The sequence below is a fragment of the Balaenoptera ricei genome, chromosome 14 (genome assembly GCF_028023285.1).
Source record: "Balaenoptera ricei isolate mBalRic1 chromosome 14, mBalRic1.hap2, whole genome shotgun sequence".
Classification (NCBI taxonomy): domain Eukaryota; kingdom Metazoa; phylum Chordata; class Mammalia; order Artiodactyla; family Balaenopteridae; genus Balaenoptera; species Balaenoptera ricei.
This window is the reverse complement of record NC_082652.1, coordinates 93,476,560-93,490,640: the sequence shown is the minus strand read 5'-3', so window position 1 is coordinate 93,490,640 and position 14,081 is coordinate 93,476,560. Positions and strand designations below refer to the sequence as shown.

The following is a 14,081-nucleotide window of genomic DNA, read 5'->3' as shown; positions in this document are numbered from 1 at the left end:
TTCTTATAAATTTTCCAAATGTTTACTCTCATTTTCTGTATTTTTCAACATCAGTATCAGCCCTGGACCCCTGTCTCTGTGCACAGAACCTGCAGTCCTGCTCTGGGGCTCAGCCTGGACCCCCATCTGGGCACATACGTCCAGCAGACTCTAGAGGACTCATGCTTCCTTCCAGGCTCTCAGCAACTTAAGATCGGAATGCTCCCATATCCACCTATCACTGAAACATGGCAAGTTTCCTGGTTCTCTGAACCAACAAGGGGAAGAAGCATGGCACCCTGGGAAGTTGTGTTTGTCCCTCTCTGGTGCCCTCAGTCCTTGTGTCTGTCTGTCTGTCTGTGTCAACTTGAGTCCTTGATCCCATGCGTTCAGTTTCTACAGCCAGGGAGGAAGGACTGAGCTCACTTCACCAGGAGGCAACTTGAATTCAATCAACACATAACTTTTTTTTTATAATCTGTATTGGGGTAGAGTTGATTTACGATGTTGTGTTAGTTTCAGGTATACAGCAAAGTGAACCAGTTATACATCTACATATACCCACTCTTTTTTAGATTCTTTTCCCATATAAGTCATTACAGAGTACTGAGTAGAGTTCTCTGTGCTATACAGTAGATCCTTATTAGTTATCTATTTTAAATATAGTAGTGACACATAACTTTTAAAGAATAAGGTTTTTAAAAATTCTGGTCTTTCCTTCTCAACTTGTAATCAAGTGTAAAGAAGATAACAGCCCTTGTATTACTTCTGGAAATCCAAAGTATTTCAAACATACCTCAGTATACGGAAGTCTGGTTATATATAGAGTCTAGTAATTGCTCACATAAATAGGCTTTCAAATAGAGTTAAGCATGTGTTAAAAGATTTGAAATACATGAAAAAAGCTTACATTTTAAAAATGACTGAACAAAATTTAAAATTAAAGGCATTTTATTTAAACTTGTGGAACGGATGGTTTTAAACAACCTAAATACTATCTCAGAAGATACAATACTCTGGCCACTGAATTCTATCTCTGGAAGAATAAGAAAGGGTTACCTATGCAGCAAACGTGTTATGATGCCTACATTTGTGTCTGTGTTGCCGAAGTTCACAACTAGGAGCTACCACTTGCCAAGGTCATCCTGAGAATGAAGGTGAGGAGAGAAACACTGTGCACAGTGAATTATCTAGGATACCTCAAGCCTCCAGCTTGGGTTGCTTCTGGCTCTTTGAGAAGAGAGGCCAAAAATCAATAGTACTGGGGATCAGTAACAACATTCTAACATACAGGAAACAAAAGATGAAATAAATTTAAAAAGAAAAAGAGAATCTTCAAATATCTTTATGAGTGAACTCAATCTTGATCCTTTATTAAAAAGAATAAATATCAACATGATGAAAAAAAATAGGATACAACACCTAGATACAACTAGATACAGAAAATGCAAAATCTGTGACCAGGTAAGTAAATGTGGTATGTTGTAAGTATTTTCCTATAAACTATTACAGGCTAAGTGCTGAAGGGCAAAGGCCATGGAGGATGGCACCCCTGGAATAAAATCCTGGGGACATGACCCTGCTAACAATGGTGGGCCTTCTGAGCCACACCCCTTACCTGGGCCTCAAGAAGGACTGGCCTGCCCCCTCTGAGATCTCCCACGGTGTGCTACACTTACTTCTGCTCTCTTTTTATTGTGAGAAATTTAAAAAATTCATCATGACAAAAAAACAACATCTACTACCAGAAGAGAATCTCCACCTATTAAAATTATGTTTGCTATCATGCTTTTTAATGATGTAAAACACTAGTGCAAAACTTCATCTCTGAAGAAGAACTGCAATTCTGCAGCCTGTGGAAGGAAAACCACATTCACAGAAAGATACACAAAATGAAAAGGCAGAGGACATTGTACAAGATGAAGGAACAAGATAAAACTCCAGAAAACAACTAAATGAAGTGGAGATGGGCAACCTTCCAGAAAAAGAATTCAGAATAATGATAGTGAAGATGATTCAGGACCTCGGAAAAAGAATGGAGGCAAAAATCGAGAAGATGCAAGAAATGGTTAACAAAGACCTAGAAGAATTAAAGAACAAACAGAGATGAACAATACAATAACTGAAAGGAAAAATGCACTAGAATGAATAAATAGCAGAATAACTGAGGCAGAAGAACGGATAAGTGACCTGGAAGACAGAATGGTAGAATTCAGGGCCACAGAACAGAATAAAGAAAAAAGAATGAAAAGAAAAGAAGACAGCCTAAGAGACCTCTGGGACAACATTAAACACAACAACATTTGCATTATAGGGGTCCCAGAAGGAGAAGAGAGAAAGGACCCTAGAAAATATCTGAAGAGATTATAGTCGAAAACTTCCCTAACATGGGAAAGGAACTAGCCACCCAAGTCTAGGAGGCACAGAGAGTCCCAGGCAGGATAAACCCAAGGAGAAACACGCCAAGACACATAATAATCAAACTGACAAAAATTTAAGACAAAGAAAAATTACTGAAAGCAACAAGGGAAAAATGACAAATAACATACAAGGGAACGCCCATAAGGTTAACAACTGATTTCTAGCAGAAGCTCTACAAGCCAGAAGGGAGTGGCACGATATATTTAAAGTGATGAAAGGGAAGAACCTACAACCAAGATTACTCTACCCAGCAAGGATCTCATTCAGATTTGATGGAGACATCAAAAGCTTTACAGACAAGCAAAAGCTAAGAGAATTCAGCACCACCAAACCAGCTCTACAACAAATGATAAAGGAACTTCTCTAAGTGGGAAACACAAGAGAAGAAAAGGACCACAAAAACAAACCCGTAACAATTAAGAAAATGGTAATAGGAACATACATATCAATAATTACCTTAAATGTGAATGGATTAAACGCTCCAACCAAAAGACACAGGCTTGCTGAATGGATACAAAAACAAGACCCATCTATATGCTGTCTGCAAGAGACCCACTTCAGACCTAAGGACACATACAGACTGAAAGTGAGGGGATGGAAAAAGATATTCCATGCAAATGGAAATCAAAAGTAAGCTGGAGTAGCAATACTCATATCCGATAAAATAGACTTTAAAATAAAGAATGTTACAAGAGACAAGGAAGGACAATACATAATGATCAAGGGATCAATCCAAGAAGAAAATATAACAATCATAAATATATATGTACCCAACATAGGAGCATCTCAATACATAAGACAACTGCTAACAGCTATAAAAGAGGAAATCAACAGTAACACAATAATAGTGGGGGACTTTAACACCTCAGTAACACCAATGGACAGATCATCCAGCCAGAATATCAATAAGGAAACACAAGCTTTAAATGACACAATAGACCACATAGATTTGGTTGACATTTAAAGGACATTCCATCCAAAAACAGCAGATTACACTTTTTTCTCAAGTGCACACGGAACACTCTCCAGGACAGATCACATCTTGGGTCACAAATCAAGCCTTGGTAAATTTAAGAAAAGTGAAATCATATCATGCATCTTTTCCTACCACAATGCTATGAGATTAGAAATGAATTACAGGGAAAAAAACATAAAAGACACAAACACATGGAGGCTAAACAACACGTTACTAAATAACCAAGAGATCACTGAAGAAATCAAAGAGGAAATCAAAAAATACCTAGAGGCAAATGACAATGAAAACACAATGATCCAAAGCCTATGGGATGCAGCAAAAGCAGTTCTAAGAGGGAAGTTTATAGCAATACAAGCCTATCTCAAGAAACAAGAAAAATCTCAAACAATCTAAACTTACACCTAAAGGAACTAGAGAAAGAAGAACAAACAAAACCCAAAGCTAGTAGAAGGAAAGAAATCATAAAGATCAGAGCAGAAATAAATGAAATAGAAACAAAGAAAACAATAGCAAAGATCAATAAAACTAAAAGCTGGTTCTTTGAGAAGATAAACAAAATTGATAAACCTTTATCAAGACTCATCAAGAAAAAGAGAGAGAGGACTCAAATCAATAAAATGAGAAATGAAAAAGGAGAAGTTACAAGAGACACCGCAGAAATACAAAGCATCATAAGAGACTACTACAAGCAACTCTGTGCCAATAAAATGGACAACCTGGAAGAAATGGTCAAATTCTTAGAAAGGTATAAACTTCCAAGACTGAACCAGGAAGAAATAGAAAATATGAACAGACCAATCACAAGGAATGAAATTGAAACTGTGATTAAAAATCTTCCAACAAACAAAAGTCCAAGACCAGATGGCCTGACAAGTGAATTCTATCAAACATTTAGAGAAGAGCTAACACCCATCCTTCTCAAACTCTTCCAAAAAATTGCAGAGGAAGGAACACTCCCAAACACATTCTATGAGGCCACCATCACCCTGATACCAAAACCAGACAAAGATACTACAAAAAAAGAAAATTACCCACCAAAATCACTGATGAATATAGATGCAAAAATTCTCAACAAAATACTAGCAAACAGTGTCCAACAACACATTAAAAGGATCATACACCATGATCAAGTGGGATTTATCCCAGGGATGCAAGGATTCTTCAATATACGCAAATCAATCATTGTGATACACCATATTAACAAACTGAAGAATAAAAACCATATGCTCATCTGAACAGATGCAGAGAAAGTTTTTGACAAAATTCAACACCCATTTATGATAAAAACTCTCCAGAAAGTGGGCATAGAGGGAACCTACCTCAACATAATAAAGGCCATATACGACAAACCCACAGCAAACATCATTCTCAATGGTGAAAAACTGAAAGCATTCCCTCTAAGATCAGGAACAAGACAAGGATATCCACTCTTGCCACTATTATTCAACATAGTTTTGGAAGTCCTAACCACGGCAATCAGAGAAGACAAAGAAATAAAAGGAATACAAATTGGAAAAGAAGAAGTGAAACTGTCACTGTTTGCAGATGACATGATACTATACATAGAGAATCCTAAAGATGCCACCAGAAAACTACTAGAGCTAATCAATGAATTTGGTAAAGTTGCAGGATACAAAATTAATTCACAGAAACCTCTTGCATTCTTATATACTAGCAACGAAAGATCACAAAGAGAAATAAAGGAAACAACCCCATTCACCACTGCAACAAAAAAAATAAATTACCTAAGAATAAACCTACCTAAGGAGGTTAAAGACCTGTACTCAGAAACTATAAGACACTGATGAAAGAAATCAAAGATGACACAAACAGATATACCATGTTCTTGGATTGGAAGAATCAATACTGTGAAAATGACTATACTACCCAAAGCCATCTACAGATTCAATGCAATCCCTATCAAATTACCAGTGGCATTTTTTTACAGAACTAGAACAAAAAACTCTTAACATTTGTATGGAGACACTAAAGACCCCGAATAGCCAAAGCAGTCTTGAGGGAAAGAAAGGGAGCTGGAGGAATCAGACTCCCTGGCTTCAGACTACACTACAAACCGACAGTAATCAAGACAATATGGTACTGGCACAAAAACAGAAATGTAGATCAATGGAACAGGACAGAAAGCCCAGAGATAAACCCATGCACCTGTGGTCAACTAATCTATGATAAAGGAGTAAAGGATATACAATGGAAAAAAGACAGTGTCTTCAATAAGTAGTGCTGGGAAAACTGGACAGCTACATGGAAAAGAATGAAATTAGAACACTCTCTAACACCATATACAAAAATAAATTTAAATGGATTAGAGACCTAAATGTAAGACCAGACACTATAAAAGTCTTAGAGGAAACATAGGAAGAACACTCTTTGACATAAATCACAGCAAGATCATTTTTGATCCACCTCCTAGAGTAATGGAAATAAAAACAAAAATAAACAAATGGGACCTAATGAAACTTAAAAGCTTTTGCAAAGGAAAGGAAACTACAAACAAGACGAAAAGACAACTCTCAGAATGGGAGAAAATATTTGCAAACGAATCAACAGACAAAGGATTAATCTCCAAAATATATAAACAGCTCATGCAGCTCAATATTAAAAAAACAAACAACCCAATCCAAAAATGGGCAGAAGACCTAAATAGACATTTCTCCAAAGAAGACATACAGATGGCCAAGACACACATGAAAAGCTGCTCAACATCACTAATTATTAGAGAAATGCAAATCAAAACTACAATGAGGTATCACCTCACACCAGTTAGAATGGGCATCATCAGAAAATCTACAAACAACAAATGCTGGAGAGGGTGTGGAGAAAAGGGAACCCTCTTGCACTGTTGGTGGGAATGTAAATTGATACAGCCACTATGGAGAACAGTATGGAGATTCCTTAAAAAACTAAAAATATAATTATCATATGACCCAGCAATGCCACTACTGGGCATATACCCAGAGAAAACCATAAATCAAAAGGACACACGCACCCCAATGTTCACTGCAGCACTATTTACAATAGCCAGGTCATGGAAGCAACGTAAATGCCCACTGACAGACGAATGGATAAAGAAGATGTGGTACATATATACAGTGGAATATTACTCAGCCATAAAAAGGAACGAAATTGGGTCATTTGTAGAGACGTGGATGGATCTAGAGACTGTCATACAGAGTGAAGTAAGTCAGAAAGAGAAAAACAAATACCGTATATTAACGCATATATGTGGAACCTAGAAAAATGGTACAGATGAACCGGTTTGCAGGGCAGAAACAGAGACACAGATGTAGAGAACAAATATATGGACACCAAGAGGGGAAGTGGCGGTGGGGGGACGGTGATGGAACGAATTGGAGATTGGGATTGACATGTATACACTAATATGTATAAAATAGATAACTTATAAGAAGCTGCTTTATAAAAAATAAATAAAATAAAATTCAAAAATTCAATAAATAAATAAATAAATAAACTGTGCCTCTGTTCATTCCCTGTCCTCTAAAGGGGACACGCGTTCTCCTCTAGGAGCTGCCTGACACTTCTGTGTAGCCACGCCCCATCTTAACACAAACGCAGACGTGCCCTGCGTGGATCTGAGCCCCTCCTGCTCCACGTGCCAGGCACACGGCCCGCGGAACACTGTCTTCAGCCTGCTGTGCCCCTCGGCATGAGGCCTTTGCACACAGTCAGTGCTGAGAAGTCAGGGCCGCCACATATCCCCAGTGCCCACCTCACCTAGGCACGTCTGTGTGGTTTAAAATCTAGTTCACATGTTTCTTCCTCAGAGAAGCCTCTTCCAGACCCTGACCAGGTAAGGTTTTCACTTCTTTGTTTTCAAGGCACCCTGCGCTTGTCTGAGATACTTAGCATAGCTCAAATGATTTCTCTCTTTTTCTTTCTTTTTATTTTTGGCTGCACCACGCGGCTTACAGAATCTTAGTTCCCCGACCAGGGAATGAACCTGGGCCCTGGCAGTGAAAGCACCAGGTCCTAACCACTAGGCCACCAGGGAATTCCCTTTGGCTCATTCTCTTCATTTCTTTCTCGCCATAAGCTGTCCCACACTGTATCGCCAGCGCCAGGTCTGGAGCGGAGATCCCATACACAACCCCAGAAGGAGGACTGTGCTCTCAGGGCAGGGCTGCCAGCACTGGTGACAGACGCCGAGACAGGCGGCCCTCGCTTGAGTGCTGCCCCACATCCTACCCCACCAGCACCCTCAACGCTCCCTGCTGCTTCCTCCTGGCACCATCCACCAGGTCAACCACGTTCTGAAAAGGTGATAATCTCTTAGATTTCCAACACCTCCCAGAGAAATTTACTTTACAAAATGTATATTTAAGTGGCCTCCCTGTTCAACCACTAGAAATACTCCAACACACTCCAATTTTACTTAAAAAAACCTTCATCCTGGCCCCTAAAGGCCCAAGCCAACCTACCTCCTAATGTCCCTGTATCATCTAATACTTCTCTCCCCCACAGACAAGCGACCACACCGACCTCCTCAGCTGTTAGATGAATGAGGAGTGGTCAGAGCCCTCTGAAGTCACTGTTTGCTCCCCCGGTTTTGCTGTGCTACCTGTCTTTAAGGCACACTGACAAGTCTGTCATGAAACAGATGTCAAACTAGCAAAATGCCCCCTGCCTTGCTACACAAGGGTGCACCTCCTTAGCTGCTTCAGCCTAGCTCCTCAACGTGTGATGAGCACAAGCCTCGCCCTGGGCCTGCCGGACATGCAGACCCTCAGGCCTGCTCCACATCCACTGAACTGGAGTATATGTTTAATAAGGTCCCTGTGGTGCCAAGCACTTTGACAAACATTTGTTTGGAGTCACTTAAAAACACAAAGCTTCTCCTATATGTGAGAATTCATGTTAAAAATAGAGCTTATTTCTCACCTGATGCAACAACAGTGCTTGCCCACAAGGTATTTTCTATGCTGAGACTTTCGTGAATGGGTGGATCACTATCTTCCTGTTCAAGGAGAGAAAAGTAAGAAAAACGCAAATTAGCAACTTTTCTATTACTCGTACTTCAGATATCCACAGTGTTAAAAACAAGTCCACCAGCTGGATCCAGCTAACAAGCAGTGAAAAGGCAGTGAAAAATAGGGGTAAAAGACAGGAATTTACACAGAGGATTCTGGGATGATGGTGGAGCAAGAAGTACTGGGAATGGCCCCCACCTGGACCACAACTGCAGGGACAGAATCCGTCTGATGTAACTAACTTGGAATCTGGAGTTGGTGAAGGCTTGCAAGTTCCAGGGGAAGCACTGGATGGTTACTGCAGTCAACTGTGGTGACTTTCAGGTCTTAGCACGTAGCACCTACCCGTCCCACCCGCAGCCACATGGCAGGAGGCCATACATGTGTTTCTGGAGCAGCTTGCAGAAGCCAGCCAGGGTGGACCAAAATGACCTTGTCCTCCAATATCAGGAATCTGTGCTCTGATGCTGCTTCTGATGTCAGAGATGCAGCCAAAGAGGCAGGTGGCCATTGTTGTCACACCTCCCCACTTGTTGCAAACCCCTCCCCGACCAAGTGGATTTCAAGGGCGAGTGCCCCGTTTATCCCCCTTTGTTTTTCTCTTTTTCCCCTTCTGGAAGACAGATATTAAAGACTAGGACATTCAAAAACAACTGCATATACACGAAGAAACAGAAAATGATGGCATGTGACCAAGGAAAGGCTCAGAAAAGACATAAGAAAACATTAAGTTTATACCTCAGGCTGATCCTCAGCAGAGAGAGCCTACCACAATCAAAAAAAAAGTAAACAAAAGCAGTGACAAAAACCCAATGAACCCTGGTTTTGACTTCTGGAGTTACCACATTATTATATTCAAATGTACTGTGTTCAACAAAAAAAATAACAAGGCATAAAAACCAATAGAAAAGTATGGTCCATTCAAAGGAAAAATATAAATCAACAGAAACTATCCCTGAAAAAGACCTGATGGCAGATATACTAGACAAAGATGTTAAAAGAAAAATATTAAATATGTTCAAAGACAGAAAGATGTGGAGAGAGTCAAGAAAACAATGTATGAACAAAGCGGAAATGTGACTGAAGAAATAGAAAACCCAAACAGAAACCAAAGGAAATTCAAGAGCTGAAAAGTATGATGAGCAAAATGAAAAATTCACTAAAGGGATTCAAGGCAGTTTTGAGCAGACAGAAGAAAGAATTAGTGAACTTGAAGGTAGGACAGTGGAAGTTATTGAGGCTGAGAAAGAGAAAGAAAAAAGATTGAAGAAAGTTGAAAGGGCCTAAGGGATCCACAGGACACAAAAAAGCGAACCAGTATCCTCATTGTGGAAATCCCAGAAGAAGAGAGAGATAAAGGGGCAGAGAGACTATTTGAAGAAATAATGGCTGAAATCCCCCAAAGTTAATGAAAGACATGAATGTAAGTATTCAAGAAGCTCAATCAAATCCATGTAAGAACTGAAAGAGACCCACACCAAGACATATTATAATCAAACTTTCAAAAGACAAGGACAAAGAGAGAATCTTAAATAGCAAGAAAGAAGTGAATCGTCACATACAAGCGATCCTCAATAAAATGATTAGCAGATTTCTCATCAGAAACTATCAAGGCCAGAAGGCAGTGCACTGGTATAGACAAAGTGCTAAAAGAAAAAGAACTGCCAACCAAGAATCCTATATCCAGCAAAACTGTCCTTCAAAAGTGAGGGAGAAATCAAGACATTTCCAGATAAACAAAAGCTGAGGAACACTGTAAATCAACTATACTCCAATAAAAATTTTTTTTAAAATGCATGCTTAGCCAAATTGGGGAGCAGGGGAGAAGCTGAGGGGAGCTGGTGACCACTGGACCTTCCCTGCAAGAAGTGCTGCTCAAGGGAGTCCTGAAGACTGAAATAAAAGGCCACTAGACAGTCTTCAAAACCACATGGAGAATTAAAGATCTCAATGAAGATGAATAATTATAAAAGTAAATATTATTGTAACAATGGTTTGTAACTGTACTCTTTCTTCTCTACATGATTTAAGAGACTAATATATTTAGAGAAAAAAAGCAAGTTATTATTCTAAAAGCTAGTATTATTGTAACTTTGGTTTGTAACTCTAAATCTTATTTCTACATAATTTAAGACACTCATGCATTTAAAAGAATTATTAGTTTATATTTTTAGGACACAATATATAAAGATATAATTTTGTGACAACTACAACTGAAAGAGGTGAGGAAAGAGCTGTAAAGGAGCAGAGTTTTAATATGTTATTGAACTTAAGTTGGTGTAAACTCAAATTAGAGTGTTATAACTTCAGGGTGTTAAATGTAATCCCCATGGTAACCAAAAAGAAAGCAGCTACAGAGTATACTCAAAAGGAAATGAGAAAGAAATGTAAACATTTCACTATAAAAAAAAACAAAATCGGGCTTCCCTGGTGGCGCAGTGGTTGAGAATCCGCCTGCCAATGCAGGGGACACGGGTTCGAGCCCTGGTCTGGGAAGATCCCACATGCCGTGGAGCAGCTAGGCCCGTGAGCCACAACTACTGAGCCTGCGCGTCTGGAGCCTGTGCTCCGCAACAAGAGAGGCCGCGATAGTGAGAGGCCCGCGCACCGCGATGAAGAGTGGCCCCCACTTGCCACAACTAGAGAAAGCCCTCACACAGAAGTGAAGACCCAACACAGTCAAAAATAAATATAAAAAAAAAAAAAACAAAATCAATGAAACACAATACAAGACAGTAATGCAGGAAATGAGAGACAATAAAACTATAGGCCATATAGAAAACAAATAGTACAATGACAGAAGTAAATTGCTCCTTATCACTAATTACTTCAAATATAAATGGATTAAACTCACCAATCACAAGACAGATATTGGCAGGATGGATAAAAACAAATGATCCAGGCTTCCCTGGTGGCGCAGTGGTTAGGAGTCTGCCTGCCAATGCAGGGGACTCGGGTTCGAGCCCTGGTCTGGGAAGATCCCACATGCCGCTGAGCAGCTGGGCCCGTGAGCCACAACTACTTAGCCTGCGCGTCTGGAGCCTGTGCTCCGCAACAAGAGAGGCCATGACAGTGAGAGGCCCGCGCACCGCGATGAAGAGTGGCCCCCGCTCTCCACAACGGGAGAAAGCCCTCGCACAGAAACGAAGACCTAACACAGCCAAAAATAAATAAATAAATAAATAAAATTTAAAAAAAGCTACAGATTCTTATAAACAAAACAAAACAAAAAAAACCAAATGATCCAACTATATGCTATCTACAAGAGACTCACTTTAGATCCAAAGACACAAAGAAGTTGAAAGTTAAAGTATGGGAAAAGATATTCCCTGCAAATAGTGAGCAAAAGAGAACAGGGGTGGCTATACTAATGTCAGAAAAAACAGATGTTAAATCAAAAAGGATCACAAGAGACATTATGCATTAATTAAATGTTCAATAAGGCAAAAATATATGATAATTATACACTATTATGCTTCTAATGAAAGACAATATATGAAGCAACAATTGATAGAATTGAAGGGAGAAATAGTTGAAGACTTTAATATCCCACTCACAGTTACAGGTAGAACAACCAGACTGAAGTAAGGAAATAGAGAACTTAACACAATAAGCCAACTAGATCTAACAGACATATATAGAACACTCCACACAACAACAGCATACACATTGTTCTCAAGTGCATATGGGGCATTTTCTAAGATACACCTTATGTTAGGCCACAAATTAAGTCTCAATAGATTTTAAAAAATAGATATCATACAAAGTATCTATATCTACTCCAACCATGACAAGATGTAGTTAGAAATTAATAACAGAAAATTCACAAAATTGTGGAAATCAAACAACATTCTTTTTAAAAAACAATGAATTAGGGAGGGGGAAGGGTAAGCTGGGACAAAGTGAGAGAGTGGCATGGACTTATATATACTACCAAATGTAAAACAGATAGCTAGTGGGAAACAGCCACATAGCACAGGGAGATCAGCTCGGTGCTTTGTGACCACCTAGAGGGGTGGGAGGGAGACGCAAGAGGGAGGAGATATGGGGATATATGTATATGTATAGCTGATTCACTTTGTTATACAGCAGAAACTAACACACCATTGTAAAGCAATTATACTCCAATAAAGACGTTAAAAAAAAACAATGAATTAAAATGAAAAGGGAAATTAGAAAATACTTAGAGACAAATGACAAGGAAAATATAATTTATAAAAACCCATGGGATGCAGCATAAGTGGTGCTAAGAGGGAAATTTATAGCTTATATAGTTATATAATTTATAACAAATTATAATTGTTTAAATTCCAAAACAGGAAAGATCTCAAATCAACAACCTAACTTTAGAACTTAAGGAACTAGAAAAAGAAGAACAAACTAAACCCAAAGTTAGCAGAAGGAAGGTAAAAATAAAGAACAGAGCAGAGATAAACAAAATAAAGAACAGGAAAAATTAATAAATATGAAAGTTACTTCTTCAAAAAGATCAACAAAATTGAAAAACCTTTGGCTAGATGGGCTAAGAAAAAAAGGAAGACTCAAATTACTAAAATCAGAAATGAAAGTAGGGATATTATTATGAGTCTAAAAAATTAAAAAGGATTATAAGAGAGTATTATGAATAACCATACGCCAACAAACAGCATAACCTAGGTGACATGGACAAATTCCTAAAAAACACAAAATCTACCAAGACTAATCATGGAGAAATAGAAAAACTAAACAGACCTATACCTCGTAGAGATAAAATGAATACTCAAAAATCTCCTGACAAAGAAAAGCCCTAGATCTGATGACTTCACTGGTGAAATCTACCAAAAATTTAAAGAATTAATATTAATCTTTCTCAAACTATTCCAAAAAATTGAAGAGGAAGGACACTTCCTAACTCACTCTGTGAGGCCAGCACAACCCTCATATCAAAGCCAGACTAAGGCACTACTAGAAAAGTAAACTACAGAACAATATCTTCTATGAACAATGATGCAAAAATCCTGTACAAAATACCAAAAAAACAAATTCAGCAGCATATTACAAGGATTAAACTCAGTGACCAAGTGAGATTTATTCCTGAAATGCAATGATGGTTCAACATATATCTCAATCAACAAAATACATCACATTAACAGAATGAAGAAGAAAACCCCACACGATCATCTCAATTGATGCAGAAAACGCACTTGTCAAAATTCAACATCCTTTTATAATAAAAAACATTCAACACACTAGGAATAGAAGGGAACTACCTCCATATAATAAAAGCCATATATGAAAAATCCACTGTGTACATGATACCAAATGGTGAAATACTAAAACCTTTTCTTCTAAGATCAGAATATCTGCTTTCACCACAACTATTCAACATATTATGTAATACTGGAAGTTCTAGCCAGAGCAGTTGTACAGGAAAGAGAAATAAGAGGCACAATTTGGAAAGGAAGATGTAAAATTATCTCTGTTTGCAGATGTTATGATCGTATATGTAGAAAATCCTAAAGAGTTCACAAAAAAATGGTTGGATCTAATAAATGAATTCAGCAAAGTAGCAGAATACAAACTCATCATGCAAAAATCAGTTGTGTTTCTATATATGAGCAATGAACGATCTGAAAAAGAAATTACAAAAACAATTCCACTTATAATAGCACCAAAAACAATAAAATATTTAGGAATTAATTTAACCAAGGAAGTGAAAG

The 14,081-nt window shown here is 38.4% G+C and overlaps 1 protein-coding gene across 17 annotated transcripts in view; it reads right to left on the bottom strand.

Annotated features, from left to right (window-relative positions):
• ATP9B (ATPase phospholipid transporting 9B (putative)) overlaps window positions 1-14,081 on the bottom strand; it is a 258,697-nt gene that overhangs the window by 114,985 nt on the left and 129,631 nt on the right. For 15 of the 17 annotated variants that reach the window (XM_059895083.1, XM_059895079.1, XM_059895076.1 and 12 more), the window contains one exon: window positions 8,294-8,369. The exons of the other annotated variants lie outside the window; for them this stretch is intronic. In XM_059895083.1, the coding sequence (XP_059751066.1) occupies window positions 8,294-8,369 (76 nt within the window). The remainder of the gene's footprint in view (window positions 1-8,293; window positions 8,370-14,081) is intronic. 17 annotated transcript variants of the gene reach the window in all.